The sequence below is a fragment of the Manihot esculenta genome, chromosome 11, assembly GCF_001659605.2.
Source record: "Manihot esculenta cultivar AM560-2 chromosome 11, M.esculenta_v8, whole genome shotgun sequence".
In the NCBI taxonomy this organism is placed as follows: Eukaryota; Viridiplantae; Streptophyta; class Magnoliopsida; order Malpighiales; family Euphorbiaceae; genus Manihot; species Manihot esculenta.
Genome location: NC_035171.2, coordinates 4,986,317 through 5,014,177, shown reverse-complemented (window position 1 = coordinate 5,014,177; position 27,861 = coordinate 4,986,317). Strand labels below are relative to the sequence as shown.

General features: G+C 33.5%; 4 protein-coding genes and 7 non-coding genes across 11 annotated transcripts; 8 read left to right on the top strand and 3 right to left on the bottom strand.

The window, feature by feature from the left end:
* Positions 1–778: 778 nt before the first annotated feature.
* LOC122725196 lies at positions 779–973 on the top strand. Its single transcript, XR_006352669.1, has one exon. It is a non-coding gene; the product is annotated as a U2 spliceosomal RNA (small nuclear RNA).
* A 4,192-nt stretch (positions 974–5,165) lies between these two features.
* Positions 5,166–5,326, top strand: LOC122725204. Its single transcript, XR_006352677.1, has one exon. It is a non-coding gene; the product is annotated as a U1 spliceosomal RNA (small nuclear RNA).
* A 1,811-nt stretch (positions 5,327–7,137) lies between these two features.
* Positions 7,138–7,333, top strand: LOC122725199. The gene has a single exon (XR_006352672.1). It is a non-coding gene; the product is annotated as a U2 spliceosomal RNA (small nuclear RNA).
* A 1,203-nt stretch (positions 7,334–8,536) lies between these two features.
* Positions 8,537–8,690, top strand: LOC122725236. The gene has a single exon (XR_006352705.1). It is a non-coding gene; the product is annotated as a U1 spliceosomal RNA (small nuclear RNA).
* A 437-nt stretch (positions 8,691–9,127) lies between these two features.
* LOC122725205 lies at positions 9,128–9,243 on the top strand. Its single transcript, XR_006352678.1, has one exon. It is a non-coding gene; the product is annotated as a U5 spliceosomal RNA (small nuclear RNA).
* Positions 9,244–9,903: 660 nt separating this feature from the next.
* LOC122725215 lies at positions 9,904–10,064 on the top strand. Its single transcript, XR_006352685.1, has one exon. It is a non-coding gene; the product is annotated as a U1 spliceosomal RNA (small nuclear RNA).
* An 841-nt stretch (positions 10,065–10,905) lies between these two features.
* On the top strand, positions 10,906–11,025 carry LOC122725206. Its single transcript, XR_006352679.1, has one exon. It is a non-coding gene; the product is annotated as a U5 spliceosomal RNA (small nuclear RNA).
* Positions 11,026–13,007: 1,982 nt separating this feature from the next.
* On the top strand, positions 13,008–14,371 carry LOC110626722. The gene is made up of 2 exons (XM_021772774.2): positions 13,008–13,255; positions 13,602–14,371. The coding sequence occupies exons 1-2, from the start codon at positions 13,024–13,026 to the stop codon at positions 14,192–14,194; spliced, it is 825 nt and encodes a 274-aa protein (XP_021628466.1). The 5' UTR covers positions 13,008–13,023; the 3' UTR covers positions 14,195–14,371.
* A 4,992-nt stretch (positions 14,372–19,363) lies between these two features.
* Positions 19,364–20,059, bottom strand: LOC110626717. Its single transcript, XM_021772767.1, has one exon. The coding sequence runs from the start codon at positions 20,057–20,059 to the stop codon at positions 19,364–19,366; it is 696 nt and encodes a 231-aa protein (XP_021628459.1).
* A 277-nt stretch (positions 20,060–20,336) lies between these two features.
* LOC110626296 lies at positions 20,337–21,764 on the bottom strand. The gene is made up of 2 exons (XM_021772119.2): positions 21,101–21,764; positions 20,337–20,674 (listed from the first exon to the last, which is right to left on the bottom strand). Exons 1-2 carry the CDS (start codon positions 21,668–21,670, stop codon positions 20,558–20,560), a joined length of 687 nt encoding a protein of 228 aa, XP_021627811.1. The 5' UTR covers positions 21,671–21,764; the 3' UTR covers positions 20,337–20,557.
* Positions 21,765–22,684: 920 nt separating this feature from the next.
* LOC110626686 (protein ROLLING AND ERECT LEAF 2) lies at positions 22,685–27,543 on the bottom strand. The gene is made up of 4 exons (XM_021772732.2): positions 26,361–27,543; positions 25,911–26,086; positions 24,849–25,072; positions 22,685–23,787 (listed from the first exon to the last, which is right to left on the bottom strand). The coding sequence occupies exons 1-4, from the start codon at positions 27,361–27,363 to the stop codon at positions 22,989–22,991; spliced, it is 2,202 nt and encodes a 733-aa protein (XP_021628424.1). The 5' UTR covers positions 27,364–27,543; the 3' UTR covers positions 22,685–22,988.
* Between the last annotated feature and the right edge of the window lie 318 nt (positions 27,544–27,861).

Genomic DNA, 27,861 nt, shown 5'->3' with positions numbered 1-27,861 from the left:
CAGGAGCCTTTGACTACGCCCTGGCAGGTATATAGTAAAGTCCAGGAGCCTTTGACTACGCCCTGGCAATGGTAAGTACAGAGGTGTTATATACACATATACATATATGACAGGAAGACCAGGTGCTCGATTCTACGCCCTGGCACAGAGTTACTGGGACTATGTGGTGACAGGTTTACTCTTGATGTGATTTGTCTGTGTTATGACGCATTCCATGAGATCATGTTTTACTGAGATGTTTTACTGTTCTACTCACTGGGCTATAGAGCTCATCCCACTCCCTTAACCCCAGTTTTGCAGGTTCAGTGGGCAGTGTACAGGGACAGTTCAGCAGAGTACAGAAAGAGTAAAAGAGCTTGTAATAGTATAGCGTGGACATGTAACTTTTAAAGAGATGTTATAGTTGTGTATAACGTTAGAGTTGTGCTTGCCTTAGTTGTGTTGTGTTGTAAAGCTTTTGTTACATACATGATCTGTATATGTATATATATTTTATCACCAGGCTTAACAGGTATGAATTAACCCATCTAGAGCAAGCTCTAGTCAGGGGTACAGAGTACAGCGTACAGAGTACAGAGTACAGAGTACAGAGATAGTGCATGCACAGGTTAAGTCTTGGTTCAGCAAAGAGTTTTTATTTTCACAGAAAATGTATCATGTATGAGTTTTACAGGTGCACAGAGAGTATTGCAGGCTTGCTACGGGTTCTGGCGGCCTTAAGCTGACCTGAATCCTAGCGCCGGTGACGGTCCATTTTGGGGTCGTTACAAGTTCAAGCATACCTTTCTCGGCCTTTTGGCTAAGATCAAGTGTAGTATCTGTTCTTATCAGTTTAATATCTGATACGTGGGCCATCGGCTCACATGATATTAAATTAATTTTTAAGGGGGAGAGCCCGTTACAGTAGCTTGCTACTGGGGCTCTTGAGCGTCGTCCATGCGTTGCACTATTGCTTGGGCCTGGCGCACCCCACCAACTCTAGCTCCAAAATCTTTATTTTTTTTTTGAAAATTTTTGGCTTCGCGCTATTAGCGCATATTATTAAAATCCATCATCAAAGCCTCATACAGAAAATTAGGAGGGCATACCCCCCAAGAAAGACCAGACATGGAACCAGCCGCTCTTGCACAACAATGGGCAACATGATTCGCTGATCTATACACAAAACGAAAACTCACATTCGGTAGCTCATTTAATAGAGCTTTACAATCAACGATAATACTCTGAAAATAAGATAAAACCTCATTATCTTGAGATATCAAGGCTTTCGTTACTACCTGGCAATCCGTCTCCACAGTAACATGATGATATGGCAATGTTTTCAACCAACTTAGTGCTTCTCTGAAACATAACGCCTCTCCTATCGTTGGGTCAGCATTCCCATAAATAGCTTCAATCTTTCCAGCCTCACATAACCCCTGATGATTACGCAGAATAAAACCCAACCCGAACCTGCTGTTTGTCAAAATAGCTATGTCAATATTGCATTTGAACTTTCCAATTTCTGGTGCTATCCATTGTCTATTACGCGCCAATGCCACTACATTCTCCTTCGGCTTTAGTTGAGCATTCTGCCATTGTTGTAAAGTTGACCGGGCTCTATGAAGAACCACCAAAGAATCTTCATGCTTCTGCTGCCATAATAATTGATTCCTGCTGTGCCATAGACTCCAAGACAACATAAATAATTCTTCTTTCTGGGTATGTGTACCTGTCATAATAAGATTAGAAAACCATATTTTAAGATCATGTATGGGTTCCCATCCTATTATGGAAGACACCCACACAGCTTGGGCGTGAGTACAATCATGAAGCAGGTGTAACTCGGTTTCCTGGAATAAGCCACAAACAATGCAAGCATCCTGTACTTCAACCTTACGCTTCCTCAAATTAAAATTACAAGGTAAGCACCCACGAAGTACTCTCCATATAAAAAAATTGACTTTTGCTGGTACCTTCACCTTCCAAATTCGTTCCCACATATCATCATTCAAATAAAACTGAGGGTCCGCTTCATCTATAGCAAGTCTATATCCTTCTTTCACCTTGTAAACCCCAAGCCTGTTCTGATTCCAATACCACATGTCTGATTGTTGGCGCATGGATAAAGGAATTTGTTGTATGAGCTCCACATCTCTAGCTTGAAAATTACTCAAAATGAATTGAGAATTCCATCTTCCACCCTGAATTAAATCTGCAACCAACTGAATCTCATCATCCAAAAAAACAGACTGAATATAAGGGTTGTCATCTAAAAGCCATGGATCCTCTCGAACCCTTGTAGAGAGACCATCACCGATTCTTCTTCTACAACCTGCCATTAAAATTGAACGACTTGCACATATACTTCTCCAAATCTGGCTTGGATTTCCACCTACTTCAGCTGAGAAAAAATCAGTATCAGGGAAATACCGTTGTTTCAAAATCTTAGCCATCAAAGAATCTGGATGACGTAAAATCCGCCACCCTTGTTTGGCGAGAAGGGCCAAGTTAAACAGCCGTAGGTCCCTGTATCCGAGACCTCCATTGGCTTGGGGCACCACCATTCTTTTCCATCGTAGCCAGTGAATGGAGCTTGACTTGCCATTGTTCCAAAAAAAGGAATTCATCACCATCTCTAACTCCTTACAAACATCAATAGGAAGTAGAAATAATGACATGATGTAATTCGGCATTGCTTGTGCTACTGTTCTCAAAAGAACGTCTTTCCCCGCTTTGGACAAAATTTTGGCTTTCCAGCCCTGAATCCTCTTCGTCAATTTTTCCACCACAAACTGAAAAATTTGTTTTTTATCCTTACCAATAATTGAGGGCATCCCCAAATAGCTGCCGTGATTATCTACAGCCTGCACTCCAAAAATATGACAACAAACGTCTCGTTTCGGTTGTGGTGTACAAGGAGTGAACATTACTGATGACTTGGACAGATTTATCTTCTGACCAGATGCAATTTCATATGCCAACAAGCTTTCCTTTAAATGTACCGCCTCTCCTTCAGTAGCTTTAGTGAAAAAAAGGCATCATCAGCGAAAAAAATATGAGAAATTGGTGGAGCATTTCGACAAACTTGAGCCCCATGAATCTTCCCTTGAGCCTGCATTTTAGACAGCATTTGAGATAAACCATCAGCACATAGAATGAATAAGTAGGGTGACAGAGGATCCCCTTGTCGCAACCCTCTATGTGGAAATAACGGACCATACTCCTCTGCCCCTCGAACAAATATATATGAAACTGAAGTTACAATTCTCATAATTTTTTCCACCCACAATTCGCAAAAACCAAGCCCCAACATTATTTGCTTCAAGTAACCCCATTCAATTCTATCGTAAGCTTTGGACATGTCTGTTTTGAGAGATAAAAAACCCGTAAGCCCTTGGGTCTTCCGCTTCATAGTGTGAAACAATTCATAAGCCACTATAATGCTGTCCGTGATTAACCGATTTGGTATGAAAGCACTTTGTGAATCAGAAACCACATCAGCTAATATAGATTTAAGTCTATTTGCCAAGGCTTTACATACTATTCGATCCACCACATTACTTAACGAGATTGGGCGCAAATCAGCCACCACTTCTGGAGTTTTCTTTTTGGGAATAAGCACCACGTTCGTCACGTTTTTTCCAGGCAAAGAATTCCCTTCATTAAGACATTTTAGGCAAGCCTTTGTAACATCTTCACCTACAATCTCCCAATAGGCTTGGAAAAAACCAGGATTTAAACCATCAGGCCCTGGTGCCTTATCCGGATGCATAGAAAAAATTGCTTCTCTGACCTCCTCTGCAGAAAAATCAGTCATCAGTTTCTCATTCTGCCTCACCGTAACCCGCTTCTGTACATATCTTAATACTGGTTCTGTGTCACCACCCTCAGAAGTGAACAGCTTCGTGTAAAAATCAAGAATCAGATTAGGCAGACCCGACTCCCATTCTACCCAATTACCATCGTCATTTTTCAGCTTCTGGAACATATTCTTTCGTCTTCGATTGGAAGCGGTAGCATGAAAATCTTTATTTAGTAGTCAGCTTATTCGCTCCTTTTAAACTTTAATAATGACAATTTTTAATAGATGGCATCTCATTAAGCTGCAACATAAAATGAATTTTGAATTCAAGCTTTTCTCCGAGTAATGTCATTTTTTTTTTCTAAACTCACTAATGAATCACTCTTTGAACTATGCCACAGATGCAGCAGCTACTTTGTCTAGGCTGGCTTTATTTTTGCAAGTCCAATATGCTTGCAGTTTCTTTGGCTAAAATGGGTGGATTAAGACAAGATGTTTTGTGGCCTTTCTTTAATCGATTTTTGGTTGGGTGTCTTTGTATGAGAGGTTTTTCATCAACATTTGACTTTAGCTTTAAATCTGAGTATAGGATCCTGGGCTAGCCTTTTATTGACCTTTTCTCATTTTGTAATTTGTTTTTCTAGTTTGGGTTATCTTCATCAATATTTTCTTTTACCCCTTTCAACACATTTTACTATATTAGATTATTTATACTTACCCAAGAACTCCATGCTTCTCATTTTTAAAATGGAAGGGAACGTAAGAAAAAAAGTAAAAAATTGAAGTCTTTCTTCATCATCTTGAAAAAAATTTGAACTCTTTATCATGATTTAAAAAAAAAATCACTTGAATTGAGATAGTAATATAGATAAAAAATAAAAGAAGCAATGAAGAAAAATAAATGCAAGAAATGAACTTTATTTAAAAAAATTGAAAAAAGCATTTAGACATGATTTTTGAAACAAGTCACTTAATAGTATGGAGCTCTCATACCATTTATTAGTATTAGAGAGAGAAAAATAGCAAAATAAATAAAATATTTATTGTAGAATTATATAAAAAAAGAATCGATCAAACAAATCAATATTTTTTTAAAAAAAAATATTTTCCTTCTTCATTTTCAACATTTACATATGCATGATAAGGACTCCTCTTATTATTTTTCTTTTACTCTATATTTCTCAATTAAAGCAGTCTAAAATTTTATGTTCCTATTACTTAAAAAATAATCCTTTAGATGGCAAAAATGAATGCCCAATTTGTCTTTGCTCTTTTCATAATGACTACAAATTAAGACAAATTTTAATCCCACATTGAAAGTTTATGAAATAAGTGATATGAGTGTAAGATATAAATAGAAATCACATACAACCTTTCTAACATACTTACCTGGACGGGGTCAATGAGTGATCAATAAGACTCATGGCCTAGGTAGATGGCTTTCATTGCACTAGGAAGGTGCATCTGTCTAAGGTCTCCTCAAGTGGGAGAGCCTACGTCATAATTTATGGTAGTAGGGGCCTGCGTTCGCGCGGCCCCCGTCAATATCGATTCCCAAGCTTTTGTAACTTGTCCACTTGATGTAGAGGCAAAGGTTTCTGCTTTTTGCTTTGCAAGATTTGGTCTATAATACGACCTGCAAAATGCTAGTTCTTCTCTTTCATCTTTGTAGTGACGATGACTACAACATGGATGGGTATTGGTGGTTAATTTCTCTTTGCTAATCCAATGGTTTTATCTACTAGATGTCCCACTGAACATGCTAATCCTGAACCATTAGTAATTCCTGAACCATTAGTAAGTGGCAAATTGGATTTGGAGAAGTTGATAAAAATTTAATTTGGAGAAATTGATAGTTTTTGACATGATGGAAGATTTTGCATATCTACGATCTTGTTATATTTGACTATAAAATAAATAATTAAATTAAAACTTAGCTAAAGGTATTGGTAATAAAATAAATAATTAAATTAAAACTCAGCTAAAGGTATTGGTAGATTTGCAATTGATATTAATTAAAAAAAAATCATTGGATTGTCCGTTATTTTGTTATTATCCGTTATTTGGTTATAGTTAATTTCTAGTTAATTAATAATTTTATTAAACGTGTAGATTTAAATAATGAACTGTTTTAAAAAATAAAGAATTCAAACTTATAACAACGCAAGCGAATTATTTAAACCATTAAACCAAATATGCTAATTGCTACTTGTATTAACTCAATTAAATAATTATGAATTTATTTGGATTAATTAGTAGTATGTTGTCTTCTTAGGAGATTTAATAGACTTTTTGAATTCGTAAAAAGACAATAATAGAAAGAAGAGATTCAATAGGCCCTTTGAATTCGTAAAAAGACAACAATAGAGGTGTTGTTTTTCGAAAACAGAAATTAATTGAAAATAAAAATTGTGATGAATATAAATTAAAAATAAAATCTCACAACTTGATTAAATTTCAACTAAATAAAAAAGTTTAGTTTCCAAGAGTCATAATAAATTGTAGAAAATAAAAGAAAAAAAGGGAAGGAGTTCGGCTACAAGAGACCGAAAAGAAGAGAATGGAAAAGAAGAGATAAAAGATAAGAGATGGCTTTCTACATTTAAGTCCGTCTTTATATAAATTTTTTCTAAATAAAAAGATAATTATTTATAATTTAAGTTAAAAATTAAAATAAATCTACTACTCTTAGGTCGATGACTTTTATCCTAATTCTAATATGATTATATTTAAAGTCATTTAAAACAGTTTTAAACTGTTAAAATAGTAATTTTGAAATTTGTCCATCGAGTTTAGATCATATTCGCTCTAAAATAGTTTCAATTTGATTTATTTTTTCATTTTCAGCTCAAAATCTATCCAAAATTAAAATTTAAGAAAAAACAATTGTTTATATCAAAATTATAAAATTTAATATATAAAAATAATGAGTTTTGCAACTCATTACATGCTAAAAGGATTTCATGAACAGTTAAGGAAAATGAAGTACTTGCTCAATTTGTTTAACGTTCCATCTGTATTTTGGTTCTTGTAAAAGAACGACATGATCATATATTTATGTGATGTAAAATATTCTACTGTAATATTATCACAAGAATTTAACAAGTATTGGACATAATTAATATGTTGATACAGAAGATTAATGCTTTTATTCTAAGGCAGTTTGTACAGTTGAACGAAGCATATGCCAATGCAAGCCAGGATTTTAGCTTTTCAAGACTTGGAAGGACAATACGTTTGTTTTGTAGTGAGGTGGCTAAAGGCAATACAGTTATCGTATCCCACCTCGACAAATTAGCAAGAGTTGCCGAGACTGAGGAGAATAAAAGGAAGCATGAGATGCCTTGTTAAGCATACCTTTCTCGGCCTTTTGGCTAAGATCAAGTGTAGTATCTGTTCTTATCAGTTTAATATCTGATACGTGGGCCATTGGCTCACACGATATTAAATTAATTTTTCTATGGGGGGAGCATGTTACAGTAGCTTGCTATTGGGGCTCCTGGGCGTCTCCCATGCGCTGCACTGTTGCTTGGGCCTGGCGCACCCCCACCAACTCTAGCTTCAAAAGTTTTATTGTTAGCTTATTCCTTCCTCACTCTTAATCAATCTTAATCTTATCTCCTAATAGATTGTATCTCATTAGGAGTCTGCAGCATTGTTCCTGGTCTATTTTTAATTAAACTTTTTTTACTGTTATGATCCACTCATAATTAAAATGTCAGTAAATTATTATGAAACGAATAATTTTTTTATTAAAATTTTGAATTAATCATTCCTCCAAAAAATATATATTTTTTGTTAACTTACTAATAAATAACTCCTTGAATTATGCTCTACTTTTGTCTGGGGTTCCTGTATTTTTGCAGGTCGTGAGGCCTTTTTTTAATTGATTTTTGCTTGGGTGTTTTTGTGAGAGGAGTTTTGCATCAACATTTGACTTTAGCTTTAAATCTGAGCAGGATCATTTAACATTTTATTGATATTTCTCCTTTTGTAATTTTCTTTTCTAGTTTGGGTTATCTTCATCAATATTTTCTTTTACTTCTTTCAATAAATTTTCAATTTATACTTACCCAAGAAACCCATGTTTCTCATTTTCAAAATGGAAGGAAATGTAAGAAAAAAAAAGTAAAAAATTTACATCTTGAACAAAAATTTGAACTCTTGATTATGATTTTGAAAAGATCACTTGAATTGAGATGGTAATATAGATCCAAAATAAAAGAAGCAATGAAGAAAACTAAATGCAAGAAATGAACTTTATTTTGCATTTAGGCCTGATTTTTGAAACAAGTCACTTAATATGGAGCTCAGATTCCATTTACTAGAATTAGGGAAAGAAAAATAGCAAAAATAAACAAAATATCTTTAGTAGAATAATAAAAACAAGAATCAACTAAACAAATCATTTTTTTTTTAAAAAATATTTTCCTTCATTTCAACATTTACATGCATGATAAGAACTCTCCTCTTATTCTTTTTCTTCAGCTGTATATTTCTCAATCACAGCAGCCTTCTCTTATGTAATGCCTTTGAATGGAAAATTTTTATTTTTCCTATTACTTAAAAATAATAATTCAAATGGCAAAAATTTATTCCTAACTGTTAATTCCAATCAGAATGCCTAACTTGTCCTTTCCCTTGTCATCACAACTGAAAAATCAAAGAAAACAATAATCCCCAATCAAAAATTTATAAAACACATGACATGAGCCTAAGATATAAATAGAAAGTTCATGTTAACTTGTAAACATACTTGCCTGGATGGGGTCTATGGTTGATCGAGAAGACTCATGGCCTAGGTAGATGGCTTTCATTGTACTAAGAAGGTGCATCTGCCTAAGGTCTCCTCAAGTGGAAGAGCATAATTTGTGGTAGTGGGGGCCTGCGTTCGCGGGGCCCCTGTCAATAGCAATTCCCAAGCTATTGGAACATGCTGACCTGAAGTGGAAGCAACGTTATTTATTCTTTCTGCTCTGCAAGATATGTTTTGAATCCCCACTGAACATGGTAGTCCTGAAGCACGAGGAAGTGACAAATTGGATTGTAATTGATGATTTTGGACACGCTAAAAGGATATTATGCATGCAAGCAAGGATTTGAGCTTCTAGGTATTGTGGTCATATGTATAGACCTACAAGGCAGATAGAAAAGAAAGAACAAAATGAATAGAAATATCTAGAACAAGCAGCAGCCATTATTAATTCAGCGTCATAACTAAATGCTGCAAAGGTTTCTTAAGTTCACATAGAATGCTGCTGCAATCCCACATCGGTGGATAACTGACAGACATGACACCGACCTTCCTATATAGTTAGCAGCTGTCACATTTTCTTTCCACGCAGCCATGTAGTAAGCACAGAGCGAACTATTCTTTCGCCTTTTACTAAAGAATATCATGTGCTTGCTACTGATAAGTGGCATACGCTTATTTTTGGAGGGTTGATCTCATCCGAGCCCAGCCCTTAGCCAAATCAAGTCTATTGTTTTTTTATTTCACAGACAAGAAAAGATGATTGGTTGGTATAAATGATCGGATGTTAAACATGAATAACAATAATTCGCTACTTGAATTGATTTTGGATCTTCTAATTAGTTGATTTTCTACTTATTCAGCAAAATATAAAGCTGCACCGTTGCAAGATAAAAAATTTTTGAGTAATTTTTATTCTAAAGGGCTTGGGAATGAAAAACAAAAATGGGAGTTAAGACGGGTGCTCACAAGTCTTTGCATTATAACAACTGCTTGTTGCTGAATGTATTTCCCATCAAAGCGCTGTTCTAAAAGTTAGTATGAGAAAATACATTTAATCTTTTAACAGTTCCAAAAGTTCTGGCGAAAATAAATAGAAGCAGCCTCTCCAATCTCCTTCTCATTAATAATATGGGATTTTATTTTTCTTCAAAATTCTATTTTCTTGCATTGAGTTGGGATTTGGGTGTAAAACAAAAGTTCATTGTAATAAATGTTTTTCCAATTAATTGCAATGCCTAATTAATTGCAGTTTTGCCCTTGCACTCACAAGTCAGTAGTGACGGACTTGAAGCCCACATCGGATGGCTATGAAGACCATGATATGAGGCTAATCAATAAATAGGAATCATGATGCCTTGTAAACATACTTACCTGGACGGGGTTAATGGGTGATCATGAAGACTCATGTCCTAGGGAGGTGGCCTGCATTGCACTTGGAAGGTGCATCTGCCTAAGGTCTCCTCAAGTAGGAGAGTCTACGTCATAATTTGTGCTAGTGGGGGCCTGCGTTCGCGCGGCCCCTATCAATATTAACCCCAAGTTTCTATAAGTTGGCCTTCTGAACTACGTCTTCTCAAGTTTTTGCTTTCTGATCTGCAACTGTCTGTAATTTCTTTTGAATTGTCAACCACCACGAATATTCCATTGTGAGCTTTACGCCTGGATCTCACGCAACACCACCTGGTAGGCTAGTGAATCTGCAAGAATCATCCCCATTGAACATGGTGCATTTGTAAGCACCTTTGTAATCCAGAACCACCAGAAGTGGTTGGATATGCAAGTGATAATTTTGAACTTCAAAAGAGAATTTCATGGACAATTGAGGAAAATGAAGAATTATGAAGATGTGCTTGCTAAGTTTGTCATGTTTCCTTCCAGCGGACATATTGAAAGGATAATTCCTTCTGTTGATCCATCTACATTCTGGTTCTCTATAAAACCAAAGATGAAAAAGAAAATGTAATATTATGACATCATGATTCGATAGCATAAAAGTTCAAAGAACTAAAAAGGAGAAATTCGCGAGGCCTAGAATAATAATTGAAGTATTGGACGTAATTTAGTTTCTATATATTGGCATTGTATATAACATAATTGAATAGGATTTTTGCACTTCATATATGTGGCCTATAAATCAGCCAGAAGAGAAGAAATGATAATATGAATTGAAATATCTAAGGACATGCAATGAAGATGTTGAACGCCACAGTTAATTCAGCATATATCTCGCAACTACATGCTGCATATTGTATGTAAATGCTAATTTTACGTAGAATGATGATGCAATCCCACATCGGCTGATTACTAACAAACACGAAACCAGCCTTCCTATATCAGTAGTGGCTGTCGTTTTGCTTTCTCACGGAGCCATGTAGTAAGCACAAAGCGAACTATTCCTTCGCCTTTTACTAAAGAATACCGTGTGCTTGCTACTACTTAATAGTGGCATACGCTTATTTTTGGAGGGCTAATCTTACTAGATTACAGCTCTTACTCAAGACTAGTAATAGTCTTATTTTTTATTAAGATACTAAGCGACAGCAAGGTGAAAAATTTCAGTAACACTTTATTCATTACTCATCAGGAAATTAAGATAAAATTTTATGTTCCTAGCACATCGGATGGCTATGAAAGACATGATATGATACTAATGTATAAATAGAAAGCTCGTGTTACCTTGAAACTCATGGCCTAGTTAGATGACTTTCATTGCACTAGGAAGGTGCATCTGCTCAAGGTCTCCCCAAGTGAGAGAGCTTTATGTCATAATTTGCACTCTCAAACATTACTTAAATTTTTATATTATCTGTGCATTGTACAAGCACTGAAATGGTGATGACCAGCTTTCTAGCTGCACTGGACTGTATCCTTTGAATGGAGCAGGTGTTTCTCCAATACACCAAACATCTCAACATGTCTTCAGTAGAAGCACAGATTCATTCTGCTTTTCGCTAAGTAATTTCTTGTTCTCTGGAATTATCAAGCATGAATCTTCTGATTGTGAGCTTTATTACTCCCTCTGATCTTTTATAGTTTTTGTTCATCATTTTTTAATGTTATTATAATCAATTATTATAATTTTATTTAATTATATTTTATTTTTAAATTTTTTTAAAAATATTAATAAAATTTAATATCTTTAAAATGAGTATAATTAAAAAAAAAATTCATATAACTAAAAGTACTATCAAGCTAAAGTTTGAAATTTATTGGTAAATCCCTTCATAATTAATTTAAGGAAATTTTAGAAAAGAAGATTTATTTTTGATTGACATAATAAATTTTATTATTTTTTATATTTTTTTTGAATAAAATCACTTTCATATTACAAATAGTTTTATCTTATATTCATAAGTTAGGAAAATAGTATTTTAGAAACCAAAATAATAATGAAATGGAGAAAAAAAAGGAGTAAATAAAATAAGAGAAAATATAAAGAATAATAAGAGAAATAAAAAATGTATAGGGAAATAAAACGAGGATAAAAAAATGAAATAAGAAAAGAAAAGAGGAGCAAATGATAGAAAGAAAAAGAAGAGAGAAAAAGAAAAAAAATGAAGAAAAAATAAATTGAGAGAATGAAAGAATATGGTATAAAAAGGAAACAAAAAAGGAGCGTGATAGAAAATGCTAGAAAAAAAAATAAAAAGAGAGAAATGAAAGTACATAATAAAAAATTATGGAAAAAGGAAAGAAAAGGAAAGAAAATGATAAAAAAATAAGAAAAATGAAAAAATAAAAAATGAGAGGAAAAAAATGATAAAAAAGTGAAGAAATCATAAAAAATGAAATGAAAAAACAAAAATTGTAATGAATAAAATTATGAAAATAAATTGCATTATATTTTCAATCCATTATTAAATTCTAAAAATATTTTTTTTGTATAAAAATTAAATTCATTAATAAATTATTAACAATTTGCTGTTAAAGTCCGATGATAATCGAATAAATTTCTGTAAAATAAGGTTGATATGAAAAAATATATATATTTTTAAATGAAAATTGGTAATTAAAAAAATAAAATTTAAAACTTTTTAAATTTATTTAGATATATTTATTATCAATTAAATTTAATAGGAGTATATTAAATATTTTATTATTTTTTTTAAATAAAAAATAGCAGAAATGTACTAAAATTGAAAATTTAGAAATTGCCAATAATTCGTTACCATTCGTTTATTTTCAAGTATAATTAAATAATCTTGATGAATATATGCATGCTGAACCTCTCAATTTTGGAAAAACAAAATGTCCAAATTAAGTTAAATTACCTTTTTACCCTAAAATTGTCATGAAAATTGAGGCTTTAATCGACCTTTTCATTTATTCTATTTTAGCCTTATCCAATGGGAAGATGTAAGAAATGCAATTGCCATTACGGCGTCGTTTCGGATATAACAGAAATAACTAACTTAATGGACGTTTTTGAGAGGCAGAATTCGGAGCCTGGGGAGAGGTAGAAGGAGCTTGGCGAGCGAGGAAGATGGATACCAATGTCCGAAAAGAACGAAGAAGAAAGATTGTGGAGAGAGGGGGTGATCGTTTGGCTCTTATCACCGGCCAAGTTCGTGCCCTTAGTGCATCGCCGTCGTTACCATCGCCGACACCGGCATCATCACCATCGTCAGCAACTCAACGTCAACGTCATGCACACACAGAATCTTCTCCATCAATTATGTTCATGTCTAATGATAATACTCAAACTCAAATCCATGGTACCCATTTTCTCAAATCTGTTCATTAGTATAATACTATGGTTTCCCTGATTTGATTGTTATTAATGCTGGTTGGGCTAATGATAATTTAGATTTGCATTATTGTTCATGCATCATTGAACCAAAGTTAATGGAAAATGTTGATTATTTTATAATTTCTACCATTGTAGAAAAAACAAAATGAAGATAATGGACAATTTTCTTGATCTTGTTTAAAATAGAAAGAAACCCTTGTACCCTTTTCTTTTTCTAATCAATAATTGTTGTCAGATTTAGATTTGGAATCAATCCTACGTGATGTTTGAGAAAATTCTTAGTTGGTTTATTCCTTGATGGGTGTTTGTAGCTGGTCCTGAGGAAACAGATGGTGACTCTGATTCCAAATTGATCAAAGGTAGGACCATCAATGAGTATCCAGGGGCCAGAATCTTCCATAGAGGAAATCCAAAAAGTGTGACAAGTCCTGATCCCTTGTCCGGTATGGACAAAAATTTTGAGATCTCATCATCAGTTCAAAAGCCACTAAGTCAGGCCAAATTGTTCTCTTCCAAACGGATAAACTCCTGCATTATAGCTTCTGAGAGAACGAGAGCTATTTGTTCTCTCATTATAGCTTGTGTTGTGGTTATTTCTAACATTGATTATCCACTGATTGGATTTGACATTATGAGTTCAGATAGCTTCATTGCCTCCAGGCCTTTTTGCATAATCCTGCTAACTGATGTAACAATTGTGCTTGCGCTATTGTTTCTTGAGAGTGGAAATGACTCTGAGGAGGTTGACGAAGAAAAAGTTGCGGGTAAAGAAGATGAAGATAACTGGACTGGAGCAGTCAAGCTCTTGGAAAGAGGTTTGGTCCTGTACCAGATCATTCGCGGCATCTTCATTGACTGCAGTGTTTATTTGGTTGTGGTCATCTTTGGGCTCTCTCTAGTATAGCTAATTTGCCTACAAATTAAACTGATTAATAAGATAATTTTAACCTTCTGCAGGCTGCACTTAGTTTGTAGGCAGTGCAGCCAAAAAATAATTTTTGTTAAGTTCCATCTTGATTGGTTTTATTTTTTTTTCCCAGTTTCAATGAAGATATGTTACATTTTGTTTATTGTTATTGCCTTCCCCAATCTCTGTACAAAAATGTTTGAGAATAAATTTGAAGCCCTTTTTGTTGAATTAAAAATTCTACTATCATTATGAGTTCTTCCATTATTTTTCTCTTATTCATGTGCATCTGTCATTTGCTTATTACTTGGAGTGAATATAAGATTGCTTTGTTGGCTTCAAATCATGAAAGCAATCTCTAGTAAGAGGTCTCTTTTCAATTTAATGATACATGTTGAAATATTTTGTTCCTTATTGGGCCAATTATTGGAGCTTTTACTTTAAGTTTTTAATTTCATTAATGAATGCAAGAATATCCATAAAGTTCTTTTATGTTCTGATGATGCTCAGAAGATATGAATAGCTCAATAATTGGAACATAACATGACTCAGTATTTGATTGGGGATAAGAAATTAATTATATTATTTATCCATTTCATGTACAACTATACAATGATGATGGTCATTAATGGCTGGTTTGCAGATAGGTAGTGGATATTAGATATACTGGGACACGTGTGTGTTTAAGGTCATGACCATATACCAAGAATTTATCCATTGTTAGTTTCACTTGATGTAGAAGTATGCCAGGAAAAATAATGCAAAAGAGTAGGAGGTGAGATTGGTGGATATGGCTTAGATGAGTTCGTTGCCATTCTTAGTAGGTAAACTTGATATTTAAGTTGTTTGCTCTCTTTCAAAACCAATGGTAGAGATGCCATGAACCCAACAGCAACCTACAAAAACACAACTTCTTCTTTGTTGGCTGATTCAGTACCCAAAATCATATATCCTCCACTCTGTTTTGTAGGGGCTCCTCATAAGATGTATTACATGTATGCAGCAACTTAAAAGGGGGATCTGTTTGACCCACAAAGAAAACTGCTTTAGGATGCTTAAAATTAATTGCATCACCAAAATTTGACTAAAATTTTCTGTTGGCTTATGGTTATAGCTATCCCTGCCTTTATAATCTTGGGATCATATTGGCTTGGGGAAGTGCTAAAGGAGGTCTAAGTGTCCCTTAGAAAATGCATAAATCATAAAACAGTGTTATGAACCTCTTTATAGCTCTTTAATATGGGAAGTTTTTTGATTCCATAAGTAGGGCATGGGCATCCTCTACCATTATAATTGCTTGTGGACGTCATGTGAAGCAGAGTGTGAACCCTAGAAATATACAGCTTTTGTACTAGTTTGAATTGAAATCAACATATAGTTTTAATGAGACAGATGGGTCCTTGTGCAACTGTAATGCTGCACATGCACTGACTTGCCCCATATGCTTATATCAACTCACTGCTTTATTATTAGAATCCAATTGGAAGAGAGAGAATTTTTGAATTATCATCAACCACTGCTATATTATTAGAATCCAATTAGTTTCCACCATTATTTATGTTGGTGGAGAGATCCCATTTTGTATGGGGGCACATGGATTGCTGTATTTTTCTAGATAGATCATCAGCTGGTACAGTGCCTCACCCTTGTGAAATTTCTGGTCCACTAAATCAAAATTATTATTATTATAATTTCAATAATCAGTATCCACTAAATCTATTTTCAACGACCCATACACTTTTTTAATAATTAAAGCATTTCTTGAAATTGCAAAAAGATCGATGTTAATTTATTAATTAGTTCATTAATTACCCATTTGGAGATTAATTAATTATTTTCTTTAGTAATCATCATTGTTATGATTGGTTAGTTGCTTAAAATTTAATAGGAAAAAAAGAAAAAGAAAATATACATAAATCCAAAGGCATCTTTAGTTACGTCTGATTCAAGTGACAACGAGAAGAAGAAGAAGAAGGTGCCAAAAATACATGAACAGTATGAAAAAAATTCCAATTCCCCGAAAAAAAAAAGAGAAAAATTACATATTGAGTATCAAGAAATTATAAGAGAAAGATGAAGAAGGTAGCCTCAAATTAAACTCCATGATTTAATTTCTTGTGATTCCTACACTAAAGGATGAGTCTTTTCAAAGATCCTGGAAGAAACAGCAAACCTGGCAGAGAAGGAACGAGACATATTATCAGGATCAGACCACATTGAGCCTTGATCGAAATTCTGAGAATAGGTATAAGGATCATAAGAGAAATGCATCCGACGACTGCAGGCTGATGACGAGCAATCAAAAATTTTCTTCTTTTCTCTCATTATTTTCCTCCACAACAATCTCCATCTGGGCCTCCTCAAAGCAGTACTGCTCTCCAACACATTAAACGACGACACGATTCGGTCGTACCGACCATTCACGTAGGCATCCATGTTAGAGCTAGAGGTGCCAGAACTGCACCAGCTGCCGAGTTCCATGGGAGATAGCTAGCTAGCTTAGACAGATCTTGAAAGTTTAAGGTTTGTGTTCGTTTAATTCACAGAAGCAGCAGCCCTTTCTCTGGGTGTTATATATATAGAGAGGGCAAGGTGGAAATAAACAAGTTGTTTTTGAGACATGATCACATGGTAATATATAATCGGAGGGTAAATTTGTCATTTCATATGGTTTACATGCCATAGGATTTAATCCTTAGCTTTGTGTTTAAAAGTTTAAAAACAAAACCGCCTAAGTTGGTCTTCACGTCAGAGATTTAAATTTGAGTTCTTTCCTAAAAATAATTACTGAAATTAATTTATATTTTAAAAAATTATTTTTTATACAAAAAATATTTTTCAATAATATAATTTATATATTATTAGTTAATTTTAATTTAAAAAATAAAATTTATTAATAAATTTATATATAAAGATAATAAGAATATCAAAATATATAAAATAATTATTTCTTTTTAAAATAGAAAACCATTCACTTTAATCTAATTTATTTTTTTATTTATAAAAATATTTTTCGTTAATTAATTTTTTTAAATATTTCAAATGATAAAAAATATGAAAAAAATTCTATTTCAAAAAAAAAAATATGAAAAATAATTTTTTTAAAACATATTTTCCTTAAAAATATTAGGTCCAATCTTTTGTACTTATTCTAATCTCCAATATTTTAGGCATAAGTCGTTTAAGTTAGTTAACACAAACATTTAAATTTTAGATAAATTCACTTAATATTTATATTTAAGTATATTTTTATTAATTTTTAAAAATTAAAATATGAAAATTTACATTATATATAATATTTTATTATTTTTTAAATATAAATTAATTTTATGTATAAAAATAATATTAATTCATATTAAATTACATTTTAACTGATATATTTAATTTAAAAAATAATAATATTTAAATTGTTAAATATATAATTCATAATTTTAACAGTAGTTTTATTTTATTTTATAGTAATAATTATAAAAATTTTATAATAAAATATTTACTATTTTAAATTAAATAATATATTTATTGGAAAATATTCATAATTATTTATAGAAAATAAAGTCTATTATTATAAAAAAATATAAACTATATATTTAATAATTAAATTATTTATTTTAAATTTTAATTTTAAAATTAATCAAAATTACACTTTAAATATAAATATTAATAAATTCATTTAAAATTTAAATATTTTAATTAGAATACAAAATATAAAAATCGTTAGACATTTTTCGGTGAATCCACCTCATGGATATTATGGGTGAGCATTCGGTCGGTTCGGTTCAAAATCGAATCGAATCGAATAAACCAAAAACTAAATATTTAGTGTTTATGAAAACCGAACCGAATCGATTTTGGTCAGAAACCGAATCAAACCGAACCGATCTGATTCGGTTTGATCGATTTCAATTTTTAATTTTTTTTATTTTTTACTTTTATTTTTAATATTTTAAAATTTAATTAAAATATTTTAATTTTAATATGATTTAATTTCTCTATATTATTGAAAAAACATATTATTATCACTAATCGATTCGGTTTGATTTTTTCAATTTTTTTTATCAAAATCAAACCGAACCGAAATAACCGAAATTTCTAAAATTAAAAATCGAATCGAACCGAAATATATAAAAAACCGAACTAAATTTTCAAATTGATTCGATTCGGTCAATTTTTTCAATTTGAACCGAATAATGCTGTCCCTCAAATCCCACTTACCTTAATGAAACATTTTTGACCGATTGAAGCATATTAATTGAGTTCAAATTTTTATAAAGGTTATTTTTTTCATTTTATAATTTTTATTTATTATTTTAAAATTATTTTTTTAATTATAATAACATATAAATGGATAATTATAATTTTATTTTTTATAAATTTTTAAAATATTTTTTAATATTTAATAAAATTTAATATATTTAAAATAAATATAATTAAAAATATTAGACGCTTTAGTATGATCTAGAAATGACTTCACTATTGAACGCTCATTTTTACAATATTAAAAATATTTTTTAAAAAACTATTATTAATATTTTTCACAATATTTAAAATCTAAATCTTACATAATTTTTACCATTAGAAAATATAAATTAAGATGAAATTTTTTTTCAAATATTAACAAAATAAGATAATACATTTCTTAATATTTATTATAAATATATGCATTCAATTAATGCTCAATATTAAATCAAATTCTAAAAAAGTGCAAATACAATTGAAGTTAAAATAAAAAATAAATGACAAAGGAAAAGAAATATAAAATGAATTTAAGAGTTAATTAAATAATTTTGATATAAATGTTTTAAATGAAATTATTTTTTAAAAAATCTTAACAATTTTGAAAAAAAAAATATTTTTAATTCAAAATTATATTGAATTTGTACAGTTTTGCTAATACCTAAAAGTAAAAAAAAAAATTATTTTTTATGTAAAATAAATATAAAATGAGTTTAAGTACTGATTAAATAATTTTAATATAAATAATTTTAAATAAAATTATTTTTAAATATTATATATATGCAGTCTAATCACAGAAATAACATTATATATAATAAAGTATTAATTTCCATTAATTCTTCTTTAAATAATTTTCATTCTCAAAGAAACACAATAAGCCACGGATCATATGATTACAAATTAATTCCCCCTTTTCTTTCTACCAGAAACCAATTAATAATTCTTCGTCAAATTTGAAGAAATATCGATGCCAAATTCAGCAAACTGGATCAAAAACTCATTAATATCATTCATGGGTGATTTTTTTAAGCCATGTTTATAGAAAGCTTCATCAGCAAATCCAAAATTTGTAACAGCAACAACAAGCATAGATTTCACTTCTTCAATATCATGAGAAGAAAATGCAGCCGAAGCATGTCCAATGCTATTACTGGCTCTCCAGTATTGTTCCATGCTCATCTCCAAACTCTTCTTCAGTTTTAAAGGGGTTGATGGATCTTTATGCACGTCCATTGCAACAAAGGAAGCATCCTTAACAAGAACATCAAGGGTTTTGATCACAGCTTGCAAAGATGTAAGGGGAGTTACAGGCTGAGTTACGTGTGAAGCAAGTAAAGTGACACACATCTTAGGGTTTTGAGTAACAGAGCAGATATTTTCAAGGGAAGAGTGGATTGATGAAGTTGGAACCTTTGGGAAATGCATGGCGATAAATGTTGTGATATTGAAAGAAGAAAAAGTAGGGTGGGAAGCTTGAACAGCTGGTGAAGGAGATGGGGAATCTGGTAGAAAGAATTTAAGGTCGAGCTCTGAAGGAACTTCAGAAGTGGCTGAAGTAGTAGTTGAGAATGAGAGAATGGAAGAGAAGAAAAGGAAAATAAAGATTGATTTGTTACTGATAAGCTCCATTTTACTGTGTCCTTCTTAGCTAGGTTGGGATGCTAGATTTGAGACCAAGTAAAATGGAGCTTTGATTATTGCTGTGTGTGAAGGAAAAGAAGTGAGGTTTTTAAAGGAGATACTGTTAAGATTGAATGGTTGCTGTTTAGATTCTAATTTTGGTATTTTCTTAAAAAAGAAGTTAGAAAAATAATAAGAAGCATTAATTGGGTGGCCAATTTTATTAAGGAACAGACTCTTTCATGGCAAAATTATTTTAAATTTTTTTTTTAGACCCAATTTATAATAAATTTAATATTCTAACTCACATAAAATTAATTTTCCTTACCTATAATAATATCTCCTAATTAATAAATAAATGGTAAAATACACACAATCGGTTTCATTTGCAGCACTTGCTTATAATGACATGAGAATATATACACACATAGCAGAAACAGGCATATACAAGTTAAATTCTTTTAGCTTCTGGTGCATGCATGCAGGCACGTCGTCAATGGCCATGCATCATGGTGGAAGGACATGAGCCTCTCTCTTTCTCTCTATATATACCTCTGAGAGGCAATTTTGACGAACAATTGTCTGGCTGTTTGTGTTCACCAATACTTCACATGACATTTTTGCCTGCTAATTAGGAATCACATATTAAAAAAAGACATGAGATAAAAGCAAGAATTATAATATAATCTAGAAATCAAAGCTTTCAATATTTAACTTTCATGTGAAGTGGATATAATGGATGCAATTATAATTAATTAATAACAAAATTGAGGATATAATTATAAATAATTACAACATTCAAGGGATTAAATAGTAATTTCATTTCAAAAATATATAATGTCTTGAAATTTGATTATATATAATATAAATTTTAAAAAATATTAATCCTAAATGAAATATACATTCCTTTTTTCAACTATTGTTTTAGACAAAGTTCATAGGAGTACCTTCAAAGGAAAATAATAATAATAATAATATTAAAATAAACGAAAACTTTTCTTTTTTTGAAAAAAAGTCCTTAAAGAAAAGAAGAAGAAGCTTGATAATTACCTTCAAAGGGAACTGAAAGAACCAAAACCCAAGCTTCCCAGTGAAGGCAGTAGTAGTATCCAAGGGCACCCTGCCCCTAGCCAAATCCTCAAGCAAGAACACCACGTCAGACAGAACCCTGACCCCATTAAATTCCATCTCAGCATCCACGTAGGATGATGCTAGGGCCCTCACATGCCCTTCTCCTGATCTCACATTCCCTAGCATCTTCCCTCTATACTTGAGATCCACTTCGATGTGCCTAAAATCCATAGAATACACGTTTAAGTTACGTACTTTTACGGTGACGTGTAGTGACACGTCAATGCTGATTACAGGCAAAGTGTGGATATGCAGTTTGTTTAGCTGTAGCCGGACGATCTTGATGGAGGGATCGGAAGGACACAAGAGATAGAGGAAAGCAGCAACGAGGAGGAAGACGGCGACGGTGATGATAATACGCCTGCGCCAGGGAGGGAGATGGATGTTGGTGGGATGGTAAAAGGGTAAAACGATATAGTTTTGGTCGTGGTGGCATGGTAGAGGAGCGTAGTAATGGGGAGGAGGTGGTTCAGCTTTGGGGATATCCATGGGAAGGAAAGGTGAGTGGGGGTGAGATGAAGAAAGAGTAAAAGAGAAAATGAAGAGCGAGAGTTTTTGGTTTTTTGCTCTTCATTATATTTTGTTTTTGTGTGGGGAAATTGTGAAGGGAATTTCCCAGCTGTCGTAAGGTTTGCTTCAAGAAAAAATTATAAAATATTAAAATATAAATATTTTTGGGGTCCATCGAGAATGATTATATCTAGAAAAAATTTATCTAGACGATTTCTCATATTTACCTAGTGGTGTTCTGATACGATAATAGGAGAGGACCTTATATTTATAAAAAAAATTTTAAAGGAACTGTAGTGGGTTCCACAAGTCAAATGGGCTTATGCCATGGTCTTTACCCATTTATATTGGTCCACATATAGAGAGATAGGGCCGACCACTTCTTAATCGTGACAATGGCATTGAGAGTTATTGGAGTGATTTCGGATTTCTCTTCTTCTCCTAACAACTTTTGGTGTAATCTACATGCTTAATATCTCCTTAATGAAATGCAATGACATGGTGGAAAAGAAAAAGGAGAGAGGGGGAGAGCAGTACAGCCAATGAAATTTTAACAAAGAAATCGCAGCTTTTTCGAGTGTAACAGCTATATTATGCAGGACGTTTATATATACAATAAATAAATATAAAAATAATTATATATATATTTTTTAAAAAACTACTAATTAATTATCATAATTTTAAAATTTATTAGTTCACCTGTAAATTTGAATTATCTATTTATAAAATTTTATTATATTATGTAGACAATTCTTATGAGAATTCTACTATATAATTTGTTGTTGGCCAGGTTACACCCTTTTCTTTCGGATTAAAATCCCTGCCGGAAAATTATTGATTTCGAACATTCTGACTCATTTGTGAACTTTTCTCACCAAGTCCTCAACAGTATTAGATTTTATTGTATGGGCTTTGTAACATGATGGTTGGAACCAGATCGAGTTAACAACGCATTTAACAATGGAATCAATCAACCAACAGCACTGAGCTATAGAGAAAAAGAGAAAACCAGTAACAATGATGTCTGAAAAAACACAACTTGCCCAGTTCCACTTGACCCTTTAAGCTATAGCAAACAAAAAATTTTCCACCAGGCAACTCGACAAGTACTTACAAACTCAACCTTCAAGCTGCATCAATTTAATAAAACAAAAATATGTAAGGACATGTTTCATATCAAATTTGCAGCAGAATGACAAGTTAAACAAGACATAAGACAAGGATTTTCTTTTCCCTGAGGTTATTTTTTTATAGGGTATACAATCAAATAATACTGAGGCATAAAATTGTATTCTCATCATGAGTTCTGGCTTTGATTTCGATGTTGTGCTATGGACCTCAAATTACTGTACATGTCTGAACAAGCTAGAGCAATATCAGTCATTGCCCTAAAGAGCTCTGGTAAGCGAGTTTTGAGACTGGTGAAAGATTTCTCCCTCACCTGTACGCTAAGCTTTTGGCAAGCTTCCTCATCCTCTTCCAACTGCTTGCTCAGTGAATCCAGGACAAACTGTCTCTCTACCATGGCCTCCTTATGGGGGTTGTCTTCTGCCCTGTCAGGATCAGATTCAGTATTTGTAAACCCTATCATATGCTTTTGTTTCCACTCTTCAAATTGCTTGGTCTTGCGCGCGAGCTCCTTTCTTGTGACCTCACATTTTTCTCTCGCCTTCATTTCCTCTTCCTGCTGATTCATAATGGTCTGTAATACAGCAGCAAAATTACCTATTGCACTTCTTGCAACCTCATCTGGAAGTTTTTCCAAATAATCTTGCCAAGCTATGAGAAGCGCATGAATTGGAGGATTATGAACCCTCGGAGGAGAAGAAACCTTTTCCTTCAAATTGCTCTCAATAGGGATGAGATTTAGCTTTAACCAATTGTTGAGTGCCTTTATGTAATCTTTCTGATTGTCTACAAGCTTACAAAAATTTGTATGCCAATCTCTTACAATTGCACAAAGCTGACAAGTGCGATCATAATGATATTCACTAGTTTCCTTGGGGGACTGAGAAATGTCCAAAGATCTCAGGTCATATACAAGCTTAGCCTGGGTCTGATGGTGAAATCTCATGGTCTCCCACATTGTGGCCATCCTGAAATACACACCAATTCCTTATGTTTCCAAAGTAATACAATTGGTGCAAGGAGATCACAACAAATATTCCATTATTCAAGCCAAAACCACTATTTTCCTTTCATACCATTACAAAAGGAAGCAGTGTTATAATGAGGCATTAAGTATATTAATGTATTCCTAAAAAAGCATTTAAACAAGATTACCATCAACAAAACTTTATGCTGAACGGTGCCACTAGTAGCCAGTAACAAAAAGTCGCAACTTAGCAGGTACCACTTCAGCATAATGTGAAGTTCATCAGGTTTTAACGGTTGTACAGCTGATGCATGGAGTCATGTATAAAATAAAAAATGAAAATGAAAACAGTTCCTACCAGCAAAATTAAACATGTGGATTTACAAAAAAAGGATCAATTTTGCCTGTACTGTGGTTCTGGCCCAAAAGAACACATATATAGATCTAATAAGTGAAACAATTTCATGCATACCATTGAGTAAAAAATAATGATTGCAGTGAAACTGTAGTGTCTTGCATCAATCAAATTTTTGTTAAATAATTATACTGACTATTACAATGATGATGGCAACAACAATGATATGCTAAGCATGTGTGCTAATGAATGAACCAAGAAACACATAAACAACAAATGCAAATGATACCATCTTAGAGTACCCAACATAGTACTGACTGGCCCAAACTTCATAAGCAATTTAAGATTAATGTACAGTAGATAAAACAGATGTGTGCTAATGAATCAACCAAGAAACACAAAAACAACAAATGCAAATGATACCATCTTAGAGCACCCAACATAGTACTGACTGGCCCAAACTTCATAAGCAATTTAAGATTAATGTACAGTAGATAAAACAGATAATAGATCAATATGTTCAATGTGATAACCAATTCATTCAAGCTTCAGTTTAAATAACAAATGAGTATGATTTCTCTTATTCTTCCTGTGAACTCTTAAGCCATTGAGATGGATAAAATATAATGTTTTTATTCACAAATAAGTCTGAACTCATCAAGCTGTACAACTTCACCTAATTAATTATTATTATTAAAGCAACTTACCCGTCAACAAGCTCAACGAGTTTTGGATATAATTGTTCATCACGTAAACGATTTATCTCAGCAACCGTGGAGTCCAGTGATTGCATGTCTACAATGTATCTTGTGTGCAGATGGCTTACAGCTGCTTTTAATTTCTCCATCGACTCATAGCTACCACCCCGTTTCTTCTGCTTATTCAGCAAAGCGACCTTCCTTTGATACTCAAATTTCATAATTTCACCTGCCTATCCAGCACAGTTAAGCCCCTTATAAGCTTCATCACAAAACATGACATAATAAAAGGATTTCATACCAAGCCAGGAATAGAGACTGTATGTGTACTAGACTAATGCATTAAAGTTTTCCTTTTTGGTTTACCTTGGAAATGAAAATGGGGTGCTTAATTCCATCCCATTATGTGGTTACAAGGAAGCCATAATTTCTGCATCACATTGATATATTTGCCTCGATCCAATTTCAGTGCATACCAAAAAAGATTTCCAATTTTTGGTTTTGAAGCTGATTCGGTTTTAAAAAAAGTGAATGGTGAAAAAGGATATACACAGCCAACCTCAACTAGTTTAGAATTAAAGCTTAGTAGTTATTGCTTCTTGTCAATTTCAGTGCAAAATGATATCAGCTTTCTGTATAATTTTCAACTTTTCCTACAAACCATATTTTATGTCAAAATAAATCATAGATGGAATTTTTGGAATAGGATGTCTAAGTTACAGCAAGCATATCCCAGCAAATGAATAAAGGGTCAGGCACAAGTTTGCGACCTAACACTTCAAGCATATGAAATAGCAACAAACCAGATAAAATTGTCACTGAGTGATGATTGAATGAAAGTTAAAAGCAAAGAAAGTAATTAGTCTTTACCACTAAAAGGTTGCTGTTCTACGAAGAACAAGCAATTGCATGTGAACTCAAAGTTTTATATGCTCATAGGACAGGATAGGCTCCCTATCCCAAATATATATATATAAACTGATCTTATGAACAAATTATGGATGCATGCACCGGGTGCATATGTAAAGCATGAATGAATGAACCCAAAGGTGAGAGGCCATTGAAATGTACCTTGACTTCTTCATAAAGCTTCTTTTCCCAGGCTAGCATCTTATCCAACACAGTAGCATGAGTTTCATGCTCCTCTGTATCAAAATCATCCATACCGTCATCAACACTAGGCATCCCTTTAAACGACCGATTCCATGTAATAACTCGCATCACTCTTTTGGAATGATCAATATGTCCTACAACACAGGCAGCAGGGTCAATTCAATGTGAAATATGTACATCCTGTTCAAACTACTACCGGCACCCCAAAAAAAAAAAAAAAAAAAAATAATCAGCAGCTCCTTGCTCAGATAAATCATCAAAAGGGAGGTTCTGATGCACCGTCTCTTCCCAATTTTCTCCAACACAAACAATTCAACAGAAAAATGCATAATTAAACAATTGTTCACAACCAAATGTTATGAACTAATTGCAGCAGATTACTAAAGAAAACAACGAACCCATCATTACCCCGATTATCGGCAAAATTAGAGTGATAATGCAACCGTGTGGCCTCTAACATCTTGGAAACCTCATGGGCACTCTCAGAAGCCTTCAAGAAATGATCATCAAGCTCCGCAAATAAGACCACCAAATTCACCGGTTTTCCCACCCTCCTCCCCATTTCTCCAGCGCCCTTCTTCGCTACCTTCTTCTCCACTGCCGGAACCGGAACTGGCACTGGCACTGGCACAGGCACCTCCACGGCCTTCTCCCCTTTTTCCTCCATCACCAACACAGGATCCTCCTCCTCCTCCTCCTCTCGTGACACTTTATTTGCCTTTTCCTCAAACTCCCTCCGTCCCAATTCCTTCTCCGCCTCCAACGGTTCGGCCAAAGTCGGCCCCGGCATACTCTCCACTGGCGCAAAAATGTAATCACCCCAAGACGATCCCTGATGTATCGTAGGGCCGCGCATCACCTCCTCTTTCCACTGCTGCTGCTGCTGCGGCGGCGGCGGCGGCTGTGGCTGTGGTGGGCCCTGCTCCATCTGATTCTGAGGTTGATGATTCTCTTCTACAGCTCTGTTACTGCCACTTCCTCTGTTACTACTACTACGTTTCCTTATCAATTTCTCATTATCAGGAGTATCATACTCCATTTCCTCATCTTCCATGATCGTTGGCCCCACCGACTTCGTTTCCGGCTTCGTGATCTTCATCTGTGGCATGCTCGCGGAGCGATGCAACGAGGAATTCTCGAACGGGGGAGGAGGTGGAGGGAAGATAGTCTCAACAGTAGAAGAAGTAGCGGCAGCGGTGGTATGAGCGGGCGCGGAGGAGGAGCGGTGTGCAACCTCTCCCTGGGTGTAATCACTGAGAGCGGCGCCGGTGTTCTTCAAGGTTATAGCGTAGGCGGAGTGAGCAGCGGCGAAGGCGTTGCGAGCGGCGACGGCATCTTTCATGAATCGCTTGCGATCTTTGCAGCGAGAAACGGCTTCTTCATTCTCGATCTTGGATTGGGAACAACCCATCTCTCTACTCCAATTTCCACAAATTTTCAGCTTCTGTTCGCAATTGAAAATTTCTATTCTTGTGGCTTTGGGATTTTGAAGAGATTGCTGGACAAGTTATCGCTCGCTGTTACGGGAATAAGGAAAGGAAAAAGTAAAAGCAGAATGGTGGAATTACGATGTCGTTTAATGATCGTTTTGGTTTTTTGGGAGTAGTTAAAAGTGTTTTTAGCTTAACCAAACAGGAGGAAGAAAGGACAACGACTTAGGGATCGACGAAATCTGTCGGATTATAAGATAACTAACGCGGACGCAGTAAAACCTAAATAATTTTGTGAAATTAATGAAAATGAAAAAAATATTATGCTTAAATAATTAAAAGAATATTAAGCTCAAGTACATTTAGTTAAATTTAAAAAATAATAAATTTTAACGCTCTAATTTTTCATCTTTGTAAAAAACATATTTATATCTCTATATTATATTATATTAAATTATCTAAATTATAATAAAGCACTA

Bases quoted from the DNA above. Each gene is read 5' to 3' on its own strand.
- LOC110626722 (XM_021772774.2), top strand. From the start codon at position 13,024: ATGGATACCAATGTCCGAAAAGAACGAAGAAGAAAGATTGTGGAGAGA. The intron at 13,256-13,601 runs GTACCCATTTTC...GGGTGTTTGTAG, and splicing joins TACTCAAACTCAAATCCATG to CTGGTCCTGAGGAAACAGAT.
- LOC110626717 (XM_021772767.1), bottom strand. From the start codon at position 20,059: ATGGAGCTTATCAGTAACAAATCAATCTTTATTTTCCTTTTCTTCTCT.
- LOC110626296 (XM_021772119.2), bottom strand. From the start codon at position 21,670: ATGGATATCCCCAAAGCTGAACCACCTCCTCCCCATTACTACGCTCCT. The intron at 20,675-21,100 runs GTAATTATCAAG...CCTAATTAGCAG, and splicing joins TCTTTCAGTTCCCTTTGAAG to GCAAAAATGTCATGTGAAGT.
- LOC110626686 (XM_021772732.2), bottom strand. From the start codon at position 27,363: ATGGGTTGTTCCCAATCCAAGATCGAGAATGAAGAAGCCGTTTCTCGC. The intron at 25,073-25,910 runs GTACATTTCAAT...TGTGCTGGATAG, and splicing joins AGCTTTATGAAGAAGTCAAG to GCAGGTGAAATTATGAAATT. The intron at 23,788-24,848 runs GTAAGTTGCTTT...TGTGTATTTCAG, and splicing joins CTCGTTGAGCTTGTTGACGG to GATGGCCACAATGTGGGAGA.